The sequence below is a fragment of the Doryrhamphus excisus genome, linkage group LG8 (genome assembly GCF_037039965.1).
Source record: "Doryrhamphus excisus strain RoL-2023G ecotype Guam linkage group LG8, RoL_Dexc_Guam_v1.1, whole genome shotgun sequence".
NCBI classification, from domain to species: domain Eukaryota; kingdom Metazoa; phylum Chordata; class Actinopteri; order Syngnathiformes; family Syngnathidae; genus Doryrhamphus; species Doryrhamphus excisus.
In genome coordinates, this window is record NC_136364.1 from 15,395,663 (window position 1) to 15,416,033 (window position 20,371).

General features: G+C 42.8%; 1 protein-coding gene across 2 annotated transcripts in view; it reads right to left on the reverse strand.

Moving 5' to 3' along the window:
• sipa1l3 (signal-induced proliferation-associated 1 like 3) overlaps positions 1-20,371 on the reverse strand; it is a 67,101-nt gene that overhangs the window by 8,290 nt on the left and 38,440 nt on the right. For both annotated transcript variants that reach the window (XM_078792899.1, XM_078792898.1), the window contains exons 3-14: positions 19,139-20,114; positions 17,273-17,403; positions 13,487-13,675; positions 12,904-13,078; positions 12,697-12,800; positions 10,306-10,463; positions 9,521-10,103; positions 7,488-7,586; positions 7,234-7,409; positions 626-886; positions 284-466; positions 62-186 (exon numbers count right to left, since the gene is read on the reverse strand). In XM_078792899.1, coding sequence (XP_078649025.1) covers positions 62-186; positions 284-466; positions 626-886; positions 7,234-7,409; positions 7,488-7,586; positions 9,521-10,103; positions 10,306-10,463; positions 12,697-12,800; positions 12,904-13,078; positions 13,487-13,675; positions 17,273-17,403; positions 19,139-20,114 — 3,160 coding nt within the window. The remainder of the gene's footprint in view (positions 1-61; positions 187-283; positions 467-625; positions 887-7,233; positions 7,410-7,487; positions 7,587-9,520; positions 10,104-10,305; positions 10,464-12,696; positions 12,801-12,903; positions 13,079-13,486; positions 13,676-17,272; positions 17,404-19,138; positions 20,115-20,371) is intronic.

Below are 20,371 nucleotides of genomic sequence, written 5' to 3' on the forward strand. Positions count from 1 at the left end.
ATTTGACTCCTAAACGCTCCAACCTGTTGAAAGTTCAAAATGAACAATGAGGACATTGTACCAGTTTTGCAGCGCTCCATGGTGCTTTCCTGACTGGTGAAGCCCGAGGACGACTCGCCACTGGATATGATGTCCACGCTGAGGTGGGCTTCATATGGCAGCAGGGGGCGCTGTCCTGGTCCATATCTGTACATACCACAGGAGCTTGGGGATTATGCTTCACTTTTACACTTTTTCGTCAATATGATCACATCATTCATATGCAAAGTGTACTTCCACCCACCTGTCAGGTGAAGGTTTGTAGCGCACAAAAGGCCCCGGTGTGATTCCCGGGGGGCCCATCGTGGAGAGGCCCACCATGCCAGAAGAAGGGGACGAGAAGCTGGCCGAGGGGTTTCTATAGGGCAGCACACGGTCACCTCCAGCAGGAGACACATTGTAGTGGTTCTCCGGGTAGCTGACCGGCCTGACACACATCAGAGAGAGGAGGTGAATAATAGCGTAGACCACTGATAATGAATAAGAAACTCCTTACTATGTCAGCCATTATATTTAAGAGCGTATCATGTACTTTTATTAGTCAATACTACTGTACCATCATGGCGACTTGTGGTATCTCCCTCACCTCTTGGAGCTAAAGTGCTGCTGAGGCTCCCTGTAGGGTACCGGCATCAAAGTCTTGTGGGAACGCAGCGGTGGCGGAGGTGGTGGCGGGGGACACATGGGGGCCCATCTCTGTGGGTTGGGGGTGCTGTGCAGTCCCGGAGGCACGGGCGGGCTGTCCCAGCGCCACCCGGAGCGAGGCGACGGCCGGTAGCCTGCGGCCACAGGCTCAGCTTCTGGCTTCTGTTCCATGGTCTTCATCTCATACTCCTCTGTGCAGCCCCTGGATAGACAGTGACTTGTTATGGTAATGGTAATGGTTTTATTTCATTTGAACATGCATCAGATTACAATTGAATGCATCACATAGTCAGTTCACAGTTCCACATGTCCAAAAGGAGTAGGAAGAAGCAAAGCTTATTAAATCCTACCCCTCCATCTGGCACTTTTACAATCAGTAACTGTTACATTTGTTCACTTCCTGCTTTCCTTTTTTTTTTTTTTTTTTTTTTGTCCCGTCCAGCCATTGGGGCAGATAGTATTGTTGATCTAAATGCCCTTAGGAAAGGTGTTGGCTACAACTTCCCTGTACCATGAAATTTCATTTGCCGTTATTTGATGTTTTTGTTATGCCATTTGGAGCGACTGGACCGGAGCAAGAAGAAGAACAGAAAAGAAGAGGAGAGAAGAGAAAGGTGGGGTTGGGGGGGGGTCGGCGGGCAGTAGAGGGAGAGACAAAAACAGCAGCAACAAGAATTCCCATAACAACAACAGTGACAAACAGAACAGTTAAATGTCAATGATGGCTAAGGGTCACACTGGAGATGATATCAGTGAAATGAAACAGTCCAACTTACCAGTAGCAATAGTAACAATGAAGACGTGACCCATGATAGTAAACACAATTGCAACCATACGGTTACAGTAATTAAAATCTCACTGCTTGACATCATTATTACTGTAATAATAGCATACAAATACTATATAAACATCAGGGATAAGATGGTAGATTGTATAGAGAAGCTTTCCTAATATAGTTTAAGTATTTTTTTGCCACGTACCGAAGTACGAGGTGACATGACCATCCAATGACATAATGGGTACCATAGTAAGTGTCAATATAGTGATATATATAGCACATCATGACTGGTTCAAGACTCTTCATCCTTGTATTTAGCAAACATCAACTGCTTGTATTGTTTCTTGAATTGGCTCATTGTTGTGCATTGTTTGAGTTCCTTATTCAATCCATCCCATAGTTTGATTCCACATACTGAAATGCTATGGCTTTTTAACGTAGTCCTAGCATATAAGTGTTTCAAATGTAGTTCTTCCCTGAGATCATATTTCAAGTATTGGATGACATTTTTAGGTAATTGGTTATTTTTAGCCTTATGCATTATTTTAGCTGTTTGAAGATTACCTATATCAGCAAGTTGAAATATTTGTGATTTTAGAAATAAGGAGTTAGTATGTTCTCTGTAGGCGGCATTATGAATTATCCTTACTGACCTTTTTTGCAGTACATTTAATGAGTGAAGATTGCTTTTATAGTTATTACCCCATATTTCCACACAATAAGTAAGATATGGTAGAACCAGAGCGCAATAAAGAATTTTTGCTTTGTTCAATATTGAAATATTTCTGGCCACCTTATGTTGTATATTTGTTATTGACACAAGCATCTTCTTTGAAGGCCTGACCTGAAACTAAAGCAGATCAGTGTACAGCGCACTGAGCATCTGCTTCTTAAGTGGAAGCTCAAACTCACAGCAGACACATAATGAGCTCCCCTGACACCAACAGGGGGAGAAAAGAGAGGAAACTGATTATTGATCCATCAGGACTCAATCTTGCCTACTGTGAGATGGAGGCTAAGTGTGAATAGCAAAGACCTCTCCACACGGTATACGCAGCATGTGTGCAAGGTCACAATTACAGGATGCTCATTCTATTGACAAATTGCAGCAGCACCAGGAGTAGAAATGTGTTTGCACTCAGCACTACCACTTCATTTCATTTCCCACATCAGCACAACAGCAGCCATGCATACTACAAAGCTGCATGAATTGGCTTCAATTTGCAATCATTCATAAGATTTTGTATTATTTGTATGTAACAAATAGGAACAGGCTATAATAATAAATGATCCATCTTTCCAAATTTGTCGAAATTTGCCAAAATCTTGGCAAAAATGTTGATTCAATTGTGGTTCATATTGTGATGATTTCGTAAATGTGGTTGCATTGTTGAGCTGCACAAGCAAGGCCTCTTGCAGAGCGATGTTGCTGCTGAGGTTGGCCGGAGTCACTCAAAGAAACGTCTTTGAAACGTCTTCAAAGATCCTGAGAGTTATGGAACAAAAAGTACAAAAAATAAATAAATAAAAATCAGCCTTGAGCCAGAGGATCCCACTGACAGTCCGTCAATACACAGAACCGTCCTTGGCCCAAATGAAGATTGGTAGAGGTGCCGAGTGCAGTCTAATGAACCTTTGCTGTGTCTGAACTTGAATAAATATCATACAGTCTATGATAAATGCCTAAAAATATCCATATCATACTTTTTAACATTGATACAGTATCGTGGAACAAAGTATCGCGATGTTCTTACACCCCTATGATGTAGGGTGTTTTTTTTCTTGTTGTGGAGCAATGGAGCATCATGTTGTGCAGGGGCGTCAAACGGAAGGTAGCTATGTGGAGATGTTGCATGACTGAAGGTCATCATCTGTGTGGTAAAGACTGGCTTTTTTAACAGGACAATGTCTGCCTGACAAAAGGACTTCTTCCACAGGAATAACCTCACTCTGTTGCACCATCCTGCGTAATCCCCTGATCTAAATCCAATGGAGAACATTTTGGGATGTATGGTAAGGGACGTTTATCATTGCACTAAAATTAATATATCTGCAATATGCTCCTGTGCAATACTATGTGTATATTTTGGATATCTTATACAGTAAAGTCTCGTTATATCGATATCGGTTGTATCGAAGTACTGCTTATTACGATACTATTTTCATTTCCCGGCAAATTTCTAGTCTTTTATGATGTAATTAGTTCCGTTAGTACGATACCCGGTTATTATGATAATCCGGTTACTACGATGCCCTTTTCATCTCCCGCCAGCCAATTTGGTCTGCTTATATCGATACAAAAGCAGCTTAAATCAATCTTTGCTTAAGGATTTCAATACCAAAAAAGAACACGGCGTACGGCTGCTTCCAGTCAACTTTATTTTTCACACTTCCACCACCAGAGCACAGCACACACACCGATTCCCGCACTTCCTGGTTCACAGGTCATGCTCAACCTGCCCCACATAGCTGGCCAAACACATGCCTGCAACAGAAGAACCTGACATAGCATATACACCTATTCCAACGAAGACACAAGCGTACAAATACATGTATTTAATTGTGTTGTATTCAGATATCTTTTTATTGCCTGCAATAATCACTGTTTTTCATATGTACATGCTGGCGTTCGTGGTTTCTCTCGTGTGTATAGAATCTATACACACGAACCACGAACGCAGTTGGTTCTTCTGTTGCAGGCATGTGTTTGGCCAGCTATGTGGGGCGGGTTGAGCATGACCTGTGAACCAGGAAGTGCGGGAATCGCTGTGTGTGCTGTGCTCTGGTGGTGGAAGTGTGAAAAATAAAGTTGACTGGAAGCAGCCGTTCGCCGTGTTCTTTTTTGGTATTGAAATCCTTCAGCAAAGATTGATTTAAGCTGCTCGAGTGAGTTATTGCCGACTTTTAATGCAGTTCGGCGCAGGATCAGATATATCGACAGTCCGGTTATATCGATATTTTTTCAGACTCCCGACAATATCGATATAACGAGACTTTACTGTATATATATCTTGTATATAGCTTGTTAAATTGTCTTTTTTACTCTACTTTTGTATACTTTTTTTTTTTAAACTTGACTACTGCATTGAAAGGAGAAGCTCACCAATCTCGTTGTACATCTTGTATAATGACAATAAAGGCCATTCCATTTCCATTCCATTCCATTCCAAAAATGGACATCAGTTACAGACACTGGATGCCGCCTGTGAAGACATCTTCCACGCCGTGCTGTTAACACCGGCATCAAGCAAGCCCAAACCAATTTAAAGGTTTTGGAATGTGGGCGGAAACCCGGAGTACCCGGAGGAAACCCGTATGACATGTCCGCTTGATACGCAGAAATACACCAAAAATACGTTAAACTCACCTCATATGCCACAAGCTAATTACCTGTGTGTGTACAACCCACAACTTTGAAGCTAAATCATGACAAAATATTTTTGAGATGGTACTTGGTGTAAAAATGAACAAAAATATTCCAAACAAGCACCTGGTGAGAATTGTAATCATACATGGCAAAAAATGAAAACGCCCTGATGAACGATGCACATGATTCTGATGCCTTTCAATCCCATTTGGCTCGCACACAAGTACAACGCCATTCATATCAGTTGGATTTGGCTGAAGCCACCATAAAGCATTTAGACTGGAGTTAATCCAAGCACACTCTTCTAATATGCATCAGGCAAATGAAATGGAAAAAGACCGAGCATCGGATCACAAGATTCCAAGCTCACTACACCAAAGTAGTGAGTACATACATACATACATACATACATACCCAAAGCATGGCGAGAGCAGCGCCTACGCGTGCACACATGGAGGGTCTCTTCCCACACAGCTGGCACTCCCCAAAAACGTGCACGCAAAAGGTCAGAGCCACTATCGCCATCTATCGCACATCCCTTCTGCCGTATCCTTCCGTCTCACGTGTGTGTGCGCGCGCCAAAGCTGAAGCAGAGAGCAGACAATTCCAACTCTCCTCTCTCCCGAAAATCTCCATTCCGCCCACTCTCTTCACCCTCGCTCCGGCGGCGCTAAGACACATTGTGTTCTCGCCGAGCGTTTTTTTTCCACGCGCTCGGTCCTTTTACCCCTCCCCTCTTTTCATCCGCGCACAGGCAAAGCATTAATTTTAATTAATCACATCCACTCCCTTTTATTTATTTATTCATTTTAGGCTGCCTTTGCTGCCTCCAGTGGATTCCAAGCCTTAATCTCATGCAATCAGCTTGCCTGGCACATAACACACACAGAGAGAGAGCAGGAGAGAGAGAGAGAGAGAGAGAGTGGGGGTGGGGGGGGTGAAATACAAGACTCTTAATTACCAGCTGTACCAAGTCCGCAACGTGCGTGCGTTTGTGTCACAGGGTTTGTAATTAAACGGCCTCCAACATGAAAGCTATCTGACCACAATGACTGCATTCACACACAAATTACACGTTACACTAAAAGCTACTTCCTCTACCTGTAGCCACTTTACAGCATCACACACACACACACACACGTCATTATGTCACTCAGGGCTACTCAACTACGATGGCAGCTGGACATCTCAGCAAGAACGATAGTGCTTCCTCTCGGGCCTGTTTTAGGAAACGACTGAAGAGTTACGCGTACGAGTTTCTGCCCGTTCCCTTTGCTTCCTCTTCTTGCACCCTCCCACACACGATTCCGCCCACCACCTCAGCTGTGCTTTTGTATCAACAGTTCGGATGGCCATCAGACTGCATTTCCTTGACGGACTACAGGGAAATTAGTAAATCAGTTAAAAATCATAATTATACATTATAATTCCAATGCAACGTTGATTAGTGTTCCGACTCAAGGTAGGGGGGAGGGTAACGGTATAGGCAATGGTCCATATCTCCGTATTTGTTCGAAACCGCATACTAACTACTACATACTTCCATGCCAATACTATCCACACTCCATACTGGATATACAATCCATCAGACAGTCTAAGTGCAATATATTAAATTCAATATATTATTCATTCATTCATTTTCTACCGCTTTTTTCCTCACGAGGGTCGCGAGGGTGCTGGAGCCTATCCCAGCTGTCTTCGGGCGTGAGGCGGGGTACACCCTGGACTGGTCGCCAGCCAATCACAGGGCACATATAGACAAACAACCATTCACACTCACATTCATACCTATGGACAATTTGGAGTCGCCAATTAACCTAGCATGTTTTTGGAATGTGGGAGGAAACCGGAGTACCCGAAGAAAACCCACGCATGCACGGGGAGAACATGCAAACTCCACACAGAGATGACAGAGGGTGGAATTGAACCCTGGTCTCCAAGCTGTGAGGTCTGCGCGCTAACCACTAGACCGCCGTGCCGCCCCCAATATATTATTATAATTATTTTTTTACAATGCCTCATATTAACTCACTAGCAAGATGTCATAGTGTATAGACTGGTCATATATTTCATCTCATATTTCATACTATCTTGCAAACTGTATTTGTACATAACTCTGGGTAAAATTGTTAATTTGTTAATATTTGGGTTGGTTATATTGTTTATTTTTATATTGTGTATTTTCTACTGCTTAACTGATTCTGTACTCTTGCTGCTGTGCAATGCAAATTTCTTCACTGAGGGACAAATAAAGGCATATCTTATCTTATCTTACTAATACCACACATGGCTTATATTATAATATTTTCGACTAAAAGGCAACAATAACGACGGTACTCGTAGATGACTCCATTTTGAATGACTTCAGCAACAGACAGACAGCAAATAAGGACTAATAACACACCTCCGTGGCCCTCCCTCTTCATATGGGGGGATGATGACCACTTTGACCGTGACCGACGTCCTCAGCAGGTCAATCATCTGCTCGTGGGTCAGCGTCACAGCAGCGACCTTGCAGATCTCCACCAGGCGACTGCCCTGCCTCAACCCCGCCTGCCAGGCAAAGCCATATTCCTCCACCTGCACGGCACCACAAACAACACAGTCATGGTGACTTTATTTGCATCGTGCAGCCGAGACCCATCACATGTAAATTACCTCGGCGACGGTGCCGTCCAGGCGCACGTGGAAGCCCAGTTGGCCCAGTCCGTTTCTCCTCAGCGTCATGTCCACTGTCTCACATCCGACTGTTAGAGCCTGGTAAGAAGAAAGAAGGCCAGCATTTTTGGAATGTTCTATTAGAATATTATGCACATAGTATTGTGCAGGGGAGGAAATTTGCATGGTAGTTTGTGATGATCTAACACTGAGAAACTCTATGGAAACTTGATCAGTCGCTGGATCAGCTTGTATTTAGTACTTCTGAGAAGATTAACGGCATCTTTTTTTTTCCCGTATTTCATTTTCTCAGTTGGATTAACCCAAAGCTAGTGGGACTCCAGGAAATCTACTTTTCTGGCCATTTAATTCATTAAATGTCACAGGGATTATCGTAATATGAAATGGCCCCCCCACCAGACCCCGCATGCAGTTGCACAACTCCAGGGTTGGGGATGAGCTATAATATGAGCTATAATATGAGCTATGGGATCTCAAAAAGTGGTATTAAACAGTATGTATTTAGGGCTTCAGGACGAGGGTACATTTGTGTTGATGTGTAGTTATGTAAAGACACGTGTAAAATAGCGCTTTAGAGTGGACATAGTAATTCTAAATGTAGTAGGACCTATGTATCCGGAAGTCCTCAGGAGCGCTTGTGAGTGGGTGTGCCTGGAGGCGTGCTGTGGGTGGAATAAAACAGACCGTTTGGGTCGGAAGCAGGAAATCCATGGAAACACTGCAGAAAAGAGGTGCGGAATTTGGAAGATCTAGAAACGTGCGGGTTATTGTGTGGAGCTGCTTTATAGGAATCCACAACTTCATACAAAGGGCCGAAAATATAATATAATATATTATAATAGGGCCCCTTTAACATTAGAAGAAAACTACAATAAAAAAATATGACAGACATTATAATTTACAAGAGTTACAAAACAATGCAGGTGACATTTATTGTCTCTCAAATTAAAGCATTATCAAAATTATGTTTTTAATAATGTGAGCCCAAATTAGCCACTTAGGTTATGATAATATAGCATAAGATATATATATATATATTTATATATTTATTTTGTTAGGAGTGTTGTGATACAAGCTAAAAGCTATGTAGGATATAAATTCACTTTAATATATCGGTAGATGAAATGTTGTTAAAATCTAATGGGGCAAAATATGTTCATTTTGCAAAATACGTTCATATGTAGGATATAAATTCACTATAATATCTATTGGTTGATGAACTGTTGTTAAAATCTAATTGGGTAAAATATGTTCATTTTGCCCCATGCTATAAATTGCAAAAAATTCACTTTAATATCTATCGGTGGATGAAATGTTGTTAAAATCTAATGTGGCTAAATATGTTAATTTTGCAAAATGTGTTAATTTTGCAAAATATGTTCATTTTGCCCCATTAGATTTTAACAAAATTTAATCTACCGATAGATATTAAAGTGAATTTATATCCTACATAGCTTTTAGCTTGTATCACAACACTCCTAACATAATTAATATATATCTTATGCTATACTATCATAACCTAAGTGGCTAATTTGGGCTCACTTTATTAAGAACATAATTTTGATAATTTGGGGGACAATAAATGTCACCTGCATTGTTTTGTAACTCTTGTAAATTATAATGTCTGTTTGTCCAGTCATATTTTTCATTGTAGTTTTCTTCTAATGTTAAAGGGGACCTATTATGCTAATTTTCGGCCCTTTGTATGGAGTTGTGGACTCCTATAAAGCAGCTCCACACAATAACCCGCACGTAAAGCTTTCTAGATCTTCCAGATTCTGGACCTCCTTTCTGCAGCGTTTCCATGGATTTCCTGCTTCCGACCCAAACCATCTTTTTATTCCACCCACAGTCCGCCTCCAGGCACACCCACTCCCAAGCGCTCCTGAGGACTTCCGGATACATAGGTCCTACTACATTTATAGGTCCCAAAAATCTTGTCTTCTTGTCTCGTCTTATGTATTCTGCACATTCCTACAACACAAACGCATTCAGAAATATTGTGAACTAACCTTTAACCTCTGCACCATTTCCCTGATGTCTTGGGCACAGCCCTCGGGCACCCGCGCAGAAACGTGGTCTCCTCTTCCATAGAAGATCTTCAAGGCTAGTCGCTCGGCGGTCCAGCCGATCACGTCAGCACAAAAACAGTTGAACACCACCTCTTTGGTGGAGCAGTCCACCAGGAGTACATATTCCGATGAGAAACCAAAAGCACAGGGGAGCTCCGCCCCGCCTCCGCTGAAGTCCTGGGCCAGGACCCGCCAGGCGACGGCCCCATCCGCGCCTAGTTCGGCCCCTTCCCGTGCTTTCGAACGCTCCCGTTTTTTCGATGCCAGGGAGATGAGGTTGTTGAGCTTGCCGGCTGAGTCCATGGGCGTGCTGCTGATGTAGTTCTCGGCCAGGTCACGCAGGTACTCCTGCCTGGTCCGCGTCGCCATGGTATGGAATTTTTCCGACTTGTGTGCCGCGTTTTCTGCGTTGATGATTTTGGCCAGTAGGAAGTTTCGAAAAGTATCCGGGTCACGGAAAGTGACACTGCTGGGGATGGGTGGGCCGAACGGGGGCACATCCTTCATTCTTGTAACAGCAACACTGAAGTAAGAGGAACGGTGATAGATTGTAAGTAAACAAACATTGGAATCAACAGCTAATTAAACTTGATGCTTGTATTACTTCCATAATAACGGCTAGCTAAGTAGTTTCCCCTTTACCTCCTAAACAATTACAACATTGGTTCTGTTGTGCAATACACTTGTTAATAAAAGACCATGTGTTTTCTATACATAACATTTACCTGTAACAGGTGTTCTCAGAGCAGGGATTGTGCACACGGACTATCACAAACACGTGCTGAAAGTGCGAGCGGATATTCTGAGGGGTGAAAGGCAGCGCTCCAGGCTCCTGGAAGATGATGGTGACAATGTCGTTCCCGATGTGCCTCTTCCTTAGAAGCTGAGAAGAAGGGGAGATCAGAAATGAATGAAGGAGCAAATATGGCTGCCGCCACCGACACGACGGGGAGCAAGGAGCGGAGAGAGAGAAAACGCTGATGACTTGGAGAAGTCCCCTCGCGACAGCTCTTTATGTAATTTGTTTATCGCTTTCTGTGTGGGCTATTTGTGTCTGTGTGGGTGTCGTGGCACGGCGTTCGGGCTGTCTGCGGTGCGGCGCTTGCCAATCCCTTCTTCATCTGTTGATGGAAGTGTAAATGGACAAATTATGCAATGCAGCCTACTGAGCGTTGTCCTTTAAAACGGGCTGCAGTTTGATTATGTCACATTTATTTAACTACAACTTTTTATTTCTTAGCTTTATCCACTGTATATAGTTCACTGTTTTATCTTTATCACAATCTCTAACATGCTTAAATTGATATGCTGCCGCCTAGTGGCATGATGAGGATCTTGCTGTCTAGCTGTATTGTGAACGCCTCTGGGTGGAGGTATTGCACCATTTATCCAAGTCAAAAGCAGTGGACACTATAGTAAACATTTTTAAATGACTGTTTTCCTGTGACTTACTATGTTTGTAAAAACAAATGTCATACAGGTGACAATCTTAGATGTTCACAAAGTGGTTTGCAGAAGGGTGGCTACTTTGAGGAATCTAAAATTAAAAGACACTTTGTTAAGTACATAATTCCACATGTGTTCATTCATAGTTTTGCTGTCTGTGAACGCCCCTCCTTTTATACTCCCCAGACAGCACAGTGGGAAGGTTAAGGCGTGTGTCACATAGTTGTTGCCTGGGTTGTCTCAGATTGACTGACAGACGACTTGCAAGTCATGTTGCCAGCTTGTGCGTTAAAGCTTTAAATACTTTGGAAGCAACTGGTGAGCCGGGTTTTGCCGACTTGTTATAATGATGAGTGAGAGAGCCATGTTCTATGAAGTGGCGAGGGTATAAACTGTATTTGGGATTTTTAAGGCAGTCATCAGAAAAATAACATTTGCTCATTATGAGTTCCGTCTGAGATGGGGACAGAATGTGTGGACTTAACCGTGCTCATTGAAGCAGCAGTCCAACTTGACATTTGGGCGAGTCTTAAAATGGGTTGGAGGAAGGTAAGGGGTAAGGGATGACCCTTCACAAATGTTTTTCATGATGCATTGTCCACTGTGGGCTCCCACACAAACATCTTAGCTGCCCTACCTAGCAAGCGCTTCAGAAAAACTATTTCTTACATAAATATTTTTCCATAGCTGGAAATTTATAAAATCAAATTCCATACTTGTGCAAGAACCCTGTTTCTTACATGCAGGACAGACACAGGCAGCAAAGGCGTAGACCTGGGGTTCCCAAACTTTACCAACTCAGGGACCACTTGAAAATCTAAAAAATGTCTGCCGCCCACCATTGTCCTATAAACAGTACAGTAACAATAATCATAATTTGCATTATTTAAAATAATTAATATTATTTCAAAATAAAAAATAATATAATATTAATAATAATTATTAGTATGTTCCATGTAGTATCAATAATAATAATAATAATAATAATAATAATTATTATTATTATTATTATTATTATTATTATTATTATTATTATTACTATTAAAAGTATGAGAATTAATTCTGCCCTGTGTGTACACCACAGATTAAAAGTTTGGGCATCCTTTATCCCCCTGCTTTCATTTCAATCCTGAATATTAATAATAATAATAATTATTATTATTATAATAGGATACCATTATTATATTATATTATTATTGTTATAATATTATATAATAATAATTATATATATTTTTTTATAATATTAAGATTTAGAATTAAGATTCAGGGTTGAAATGAAAGCAGGGGGATAAAGGAAGCCCAAAAACTTTTAATCTGTGGTGTACACACAAAACTTTTTTTTTTAATTAATTATTATTTTATGTAATTATTAATTTGAATTAATTCTCATACTTTTCATAACTGCATTCAAGGCGGCCCAATCATAAACTGTATAAGGTTCCTAAAATATTGTGACAGGTCAATAACACTCAATAGGTTATTACTTTGGCCTATATATTGCCTAATCGTGCAATAAATATGTTACAATAAAAATAAAAAATTATAATATTTGCAAAAATTAATCATTTTTAATGACCTCTCATGGCCCACACTTTGGGAATCACTGGTGTAGACTTTGGCTCATTTAGAGTATTTTGACTAGCAAGCAAATGGCTTTGAGGCACTCCTACCTGCTGGGGGTTGTTGGGCATGTATGGCAGCATGGTGGATATGTGGAACATGACCTCGTAGCCTTGGTAGGTGGTGTACAGGGAGTGGGTGCCTGTCGAGTCAGCTGCAGGAACACAAAGCAATTTCAGTTCCATAATAACACATAAATGTGTGCTATATCCCCACCCATTTTATCCTGATATGGACACTTTGGGGGGGGGGCTTACTCTTTGTGTCGAGTTGTGCGGCGTATTTGGTAAACCCCTTGAGGAGAACCTGCTCGCCCAACAGCTCCAAAAACGCGGAGAAAGCAGGCGACGCCTCCTCGTTGTTGTACATCTCCTCTTCAGTGCTTTGGCCTGTGCGGCACAGCAGAACACCCACCTTGTGCTTCTGACTTAACTATGATGACACAGAAAGATAATATCAGCACCGAAGACTGGAGCATAAATTAAATACAGTTCGTAATATAAGCAAGAAGCTTCAAGGTTTATCACAATGAATAAATAAAGGAGCGACTGTAAAAGAGGAGAAAAATGTCTATATTCTGCGGTTCATCCTCCATTACAAAAGGTGAGATAAAATCGCTAAACATTAAGCTTTTATTGGATATGCACTCAAGCACAAACACGGCACACCCTGCTCAGCCTTTCACTTCAGCCCAATGTTGCACTTTGCACTTGAGTTATTCAGGTTTTATAGAACCCAAGCATGCAATATGCATCATTTTGTACGTCACAGCCCATCTGCATTTTACCCTGAAAAGCATCATCATGCCCATCATTTACAGTATTTTTGGTGTATACTAACCCCTTGCTCGTCCAGTTTAAGTAGCTGCTCCGTGACCTTGGGCATGCCGAGTGCAAGTCTCAAACAGGACACGTTGAGTTCAGGGACCACCTGCTCCAGGACCTCCTTGAGGGGCAGGCCTCGCACGGTGCCGTGCCTGCCCGTCGACGCTACTCCATCCTCCAAGATGGAACCTCGCAGGGTCACCAGCTGTGTGCGTAGGAAGTGGACAAGGAAATGGGAAATTGCACACCAAGTATGTTCATATTTAGTTCCGGTAACTAGTGGGAAAAAAAAACAGCCTTTTCGCTTGCTTGCACACTGATGAACTGAACTTTGCCTCTAAAAATATATTCAATAAAATTGTGCGCTGTAGAGACATATAACCAAGGACAAAAGCACAGGGTGGTATATATTAGGGCCAAGGTCCTAACACTCATAATCACAAGTGTGTCTGAAGGCCTCATGGCGTGCGGAGACGGGAGCAGGAAATAGACAAGAGCATCATGTTGTTCATTGCTCTGTGTGCATCATATCAGCAAATAAGTACATTTGAATTATATTTGTTGTGCATTAAGAGCGTTTCATCTTGAGCCGGGCCTTTAGCCGGGCTTCCTTTCATGGGCGTGCCCAGGTACAAGCTGTAGGCTTTGCATGGGGGCGAAGCTGGACTAACTCCCAAACTGTTGCTGAAGTCTTGTGGCTTTCCAACGTCACTCGGTCATGTTGAAGAGGCAGAAGTAACCATTTATCAATGTCCTATCTTTGTTTATTTTGTGTAAGTAAGCGGTTGTCTGTGTAGCATTATAGAGTGTGCATACAGAGAGCAGGGTGCAAATTACAAGCTCACTGATGTTAGGAGTTGCTGATAGCCTTTTTACACCACAGTCTGTGGTCTACCTCAGTTTTTTTTTTTAAACACAAGTAGTCCGGCAAAAAAACGTGTAATGACCACATTTCTACTACGGATATACGTTTTCCACTCGTACACAGAAAGTCAAGGGCCTCCAACCAGTATGTCATGGGCTACCAAACCACTTTTCATGTAGCTCTTCAAAGGGTTTATTAATTTATTATCAACTCCCATACTGACATTATGAGAAAGTGGGGTTCGGCAGTAGCCTGGAAGTCCTCAAGAGCATTTGGTGTAAGTAATCACAGCGGCAGGGGCGTGAATTTTGAAATTCTAGGGAAATACAGCTGAAATAGGTGCAGATTCTGGAAGATCTCGAAAGCTTTCTGTGCTGATTACCACGTGTAGCTGCTCTATAGTTCACAACTCTATACTTAACAATCAATGAATCCATTATTATGACTGAAAATGCATTACCAACCCTCTGCAGGTAGGTCAATATCTACAATACGTACGTACCTACAGCATACAAAAATGTTGTGCAACCTCACTTGAAGAGGCTGAGCTAAATGATTAGATTTCATATTGATTGATCACATCAACACCTAACTTGAGCATGAGCACAAGAAGGCTATACTAAGTTGTCTGTGAAATGAGGAATTGCAGTATCGATCCCCTGTACATTATATGGCGGAGGGCAGCTGCAGCGTGACGCCTGTGTAGCTCACGGGATGGATGATTTGTGGCCTGGGAGCTTGAAGTGGGTCCATCAGATGATGTATAGCCTGACAACTGCTCATAAAAGTGCCGGATTGAAAAGCTAGATTCTTCCTCTATGTCACACAAGCACACACATACGCAGCATTACTCTGTGAGAATGTTCTTTTTTTTTTTTTTTTTTTAGATGTCGAGCTATATTGTCAATTAATATTCCACTAAGTGGTGGGCTGTGAAGGAAATTGACCTGCTTCTTCAACATGCTGTACAGTAGCATCAGAGGGATTCGTGTGTGTGTGAGTGAGCAAGGGCGAAACGAGGTCTGCCCACCTTGCTGCATCAGCACTGCTGCACCATGAATTTAATGACTGACTGAAAGTGGATGGCTATGTAAGAGCGGCTGTGCTTCCAGTCAGAGAGAATAAAGTTTGCAATCTTTCGCCCGCCCGCCCCCCCCCCCGGTTTGTGTGGGAACAAGAGGCTGGTCGGCGCTGGCTGTCACAGGAGCTGTGTGTGTGTACTTAAGACAGGGAAGCGGCTCCATTGTTGTAGCAGAGCTAAAGGTGATGAGGCCAGGCACCATGTAATCCGGCTAGAAACAACACTAGAGCCGCTGCATAGTCAAACCATGCTGTTTATTGGTGTGACTGTGAAAGAGAACGACAGGTGGTTTATAAAAGCAATATGACAAAAGAATACAACTAACAAAATCGGTTATAATGTGATCTGATCATTATATTAAGTGTTGTTTCCACATGGGAGCACGGTCTGTATTTGCATGACAATGTTTCTGTTGTTGCTGTCCATTGACAGATGCATGGCACTGCAAAGTACTGGCTTTAGTCGGTTCACATCTTGGCTCAGTGCAAAATAGTACCATAAAACTGTGGCAACCTCGCCACATTCAACGCATGACACAAAATGCAACACACTAACCCAGGGGTGGCCATTATGTCAATCGCGAGCTACCGGTAGATCGCTAAGGTAGTTTGGGTCAAACGTGTAAAACGTCACTTTGTAGATGTCCTATGACATCAGTCAGATGAGCGCAAAATTTGTATTTTTTTGTTCAAATCCTATATATTTTTTTATGTGGTCGTTCACATTACCACACAAAAGCTATGCATGTGCAAAAACATGTCCGTGTGTCTACGGAAGTAAGCATTACTCCATTGTCAGCACTACTAATATGTGATATCATTGATTTCCTGCAGTCGGGTGACATTACGGAATACTGTAAATTAATCTTTGGTTCATGGAGGATGAGGAGAAAAATTCTACAACAGGAGCAATGTGTTTTAACAAGGACACAAAAACGCCACAAATCATGAACAGAGGAATGAAATATACAATATGTGAGCCACATAATAATTTTCTGTGTCCAATTTTCTGTCAGAAATTGTCAATGCCCGTCTGAGATACGCGTATAAAGTGTATGGCGATGGGGTTTTACGGCCTTAAAACGCATACAATCACTGTGATCATTGTGTCAACAAACAAAATTTCATTGTACGCCTTGGCAATGACAATAAAGCTTGTCTCTTCTAAAAAAGTCTACTTGGCGGATTTCACTTTTTGCAGGATATTTTAGGAACCTATCATCCTAAACAAAGGTTTACACTATATTCAAGATTAAACACTTTTAATGCACAAAATAATCATCATACATGCTTTTTTTCCTCATATGAAACACACTGGGGCGGCACGGCGATCGTGTGGTTAGGGCGCAGACCTCACAGCTAGGAGACCAGGGTTCAATTCCACCCTCGGCCATCTCTGTGTGGAGTTTGCATGTTCTCCCCGTGCATGCGTGGGTTTTCTCCGGGTACTCCGGTTTCCTCCCACATTCCAAAAACATGCTAGGTTAATTGGCGACTCCAAATTGTCCATAGGTATGAATGTGAGTGTGAATGGTTGTTTGTCTATATGTGGCCTGTGATTGGCTGCCCACCAGTCCAGGGTGTAACCCGCCTCTCGCCCAAAGACAGCTGGGATAGGCTCCAGCACCCCTGCGGGCCTCGTGAGGATAAGCGGTAGAAAATAAATGAATGAATGAATGAATGAAACACACTGAGCAATGAACAACTCCTTTCTGCTCCTTTGCTCGATGACGAATGTCGCAGACCAATGAGCAATTAGCAGTGGTGGCGTCATAAACACACGTAGAAGCATTAAAAATGCTACATAGAGGTGGAAAAGCGCAGATCCAAGAGCATAAGATGTCAGATCGTACGTACCTCGCTTGTTCTAACGATGAGGCGGTACTGATACTGGTCTTTCAGGTCTTTGGTGTCGTCCAGTTTCTCTCTACGGATACTCACAGCCACAGGACCCAGCTTTTCATCAGTCCCAAAGTAGTTTGAGTGCTCTGGTGAAGAAATGAAAAGGCTTTTAGACAACGTAACACTGCAAAAAAACAGAAGGGCCCTCATACTGAACAACGCTCATTTGGATCAAATTGTGCAAATTCATTAAGCTACTGAATGATTAATGATGGTGGCATAAGTTGGGAAGGAAAGTGAGTAAAACGTCACCTTTTTGATGGCCGTTGATGACGTATAAGTGCAGTCTGCAGGAAGTCAAATGAGGGACATTTTTTTGGAGCCATAACCTTTACGCGTGTGGCCACGGGGGCCATCTCATTTACCACACATACACACACACACACGCACATGCTGTAACAGCATCTGTGACTAATTAAGATGCAGCCAGATGATGTTTGCCGAGGGGATGTTTCACACGCATGGCGTTTCGGGAGCGGATGGGAAATCCAATTCATCTCTGGATTTGGTGGTACTTCTTAAAACGATGGTGAAATTAGTATTACTGTATGAAAACTTGAAATTGTTATGCTTTTGGGATGAGTGGAAAGTTTGCCAACAATGCTGTGGACTTGGACTACTACTTTAGAGTAGTCAGTGTAAAGCTTTTTGATTTACTATCCATTTGCAAGCCAGGTAGCAAATTCTGTGCTGAGCTTTATCCTCTTTCTGTGCCGCTCTGTCATTTTTTTTCCCCCTCTCCCCATTTGTTGTTGCTTTTAAAATCTTGTGATAGTTTTCTATGACGTCACTTGGGTCACATGCCATGGTGCGGTCAATCACGCAGCAGTTAAATACGGTGTCTGCTTCAGGGGGTTTGGGGGAGGGGGGTCGGACACAAGTTTAAGCAAAAGGTCGGTTGGTTCAAACAAACAGCCGTGTACTATCACTCGCCGCTTGAGAGGGAGATGAAGGTGGTCCCGCAACATTGCTAAGGCTATTCTGATGATTTTATCATTCATTAGTGGTAGTACCAATTCATTCACAGTCACTTGTATACCAATACCAAGTGCTGATTTTGCACAAGCTACAAAATCTAGCGCTTCCATTTGTCTGTGTATTTTTCTCACCTTTGCTTCACAAATTATTGTTTGACCATTGAGGTTTTTTTTCTGGATTAAAAACACTTTACTAGTACACAAATGTGTCTATTCAATAATGTTTCATTGTGGTGCACAACTTATAAATATCACTGCTTACTACGACTACGATGTGTAAGGTATTATATATTTTATTATTTTATTTATTTGAGATTCTCATGTGATGCCACAAAAAATTGCATGATATCATTATGGCAGTCTTTTCATTTTACATGGGGCAAGTTCGGGCAAGTAGTTCTCACCTTAAGGATTCCCTATGGGCAAGTCATTTTGGTTTTTAATGTAGAGCCCTGTTTATATTGTTTATTTTTTATATTGTGTATTGTGTACTGCTTAACGGGGACGAAATAGGGACGAATAAAGGAATACCTTATCTTATCTTACCATGCTGTTAACTACTCCCTTCAGAGAGCAGCACAAACTGGGCCTAAGAAGGAGAGAAAAACGCTGCACAAATGTGCAAGAGAATGTGTAGTTTAAGACAAAGATGCCTCCCAGCTGCACTAAATAGTAGCCATCAAACACCAGTGTCAGTATCAACAGTGAAGCGGCGATATCAGGATGCTGGACTTCAAGAAAAAGCCATATCTCAGTGTACATGAATAGAAATGGTTGTAGAAATGCGAGGGGTGTCGATACTGTGTGCTCACAATGAATCCAAATGTATTTGTGTGCGAGTTACCTTTCCCATGGAAGTATTCTCTGTAGTATCTGGCCCCCAGGTCAACATGCTCGACGCTGTACTCTTTAAGTCTGTCCAGTCTTGTGACCTGCTGTTCAATAGGTATCTCCAGCACAGAGACACTGGCGTTACTTCTCCTCAGCCAACACCTTGCTCCATCACCTCCTCGCTCTCCTCGCTCTGCTGATGAGCTAAGGAAACTGATGTTGCGCTCCCCGTGACCTCCCGTCTCATTGAGGAAGTGGGGGCAGCTGAGGAGCAGTGGGCCCGAGTTGTGAGCTCCGGGAGGAACATCTGCAGGGTCCATAACAAGAGAGGGCGTAGTTGTGCTAGGGTCAAGACCGATTGTTAAATCCTCAATGCTGGCGTATATGGGTTCATTCCCGCTCACAGGCAAGGATCTGGACACAGACAGGGACACCGAGGCAGCTGATGCCCCTGTGGCTGTGTTCCTTCTCTGGGCCATGTAGCCTCGCTGGGCTGCAGCCTCATGGAGGTCAAACAGGATGCTCTGTGCATCGTAGTGCACAAAGCTCTTGGGGCACACCCACGCCTTGTAGGGGGCATCTGACGAGCCCCGTCCTCCATCTTCACTCATCTCTCCTTTCCCTCCGTCCTGCTCCACTCGACTGGCGCTGCGAAGTTTCCGGAATAACGAAGATGTCCCCAGTGAAGATTCCGTCCCGCCGCTTTTCTTCCTGACTCGCTCACCTCCGTCCTTCTTTCGATCGTCCCCAGCCAGCGTGGAACCAGGCGAAGCAGCACCGGAGAGGGTGACGCTCGGCGTGGAGTCCGCCGTACGTAGCAGCTCTCTGAGGCGGGTGGTGGCTGAGCTGCGCTGGTCAGGTCTCTCCTGGTGGAACTGGGTGAGCATGTCGAAAAAGCTCTGCTCTGGGATACCCTGGATGTCGATGGAGGAAGTGCTGCCATACTCCCTGAACAAGTTCCCCATCGCTCCTCCGCCACGGACCTCAACCTTAGACAAGAAAGCAGATGGGTGTGTCATTTTGGTTTGTGTTCTTCATGTGTGACAAGTAGACCTGAACGAGTTGGTTCGAACGAAGCTCCCTCAGTCTATCATGGTTTTTACGAAAATGTATTAATCAATGACCAATGTTTGGTGGTTGCCTAGTCAGTCATAAAGCAGGGGTCTCAAACTCAATTTACTTGGGGGCCACTGGAGCTAGGGCCGCATCAGGTTTTCCAAAAAAAAAACAAAACGCATTTATTTAA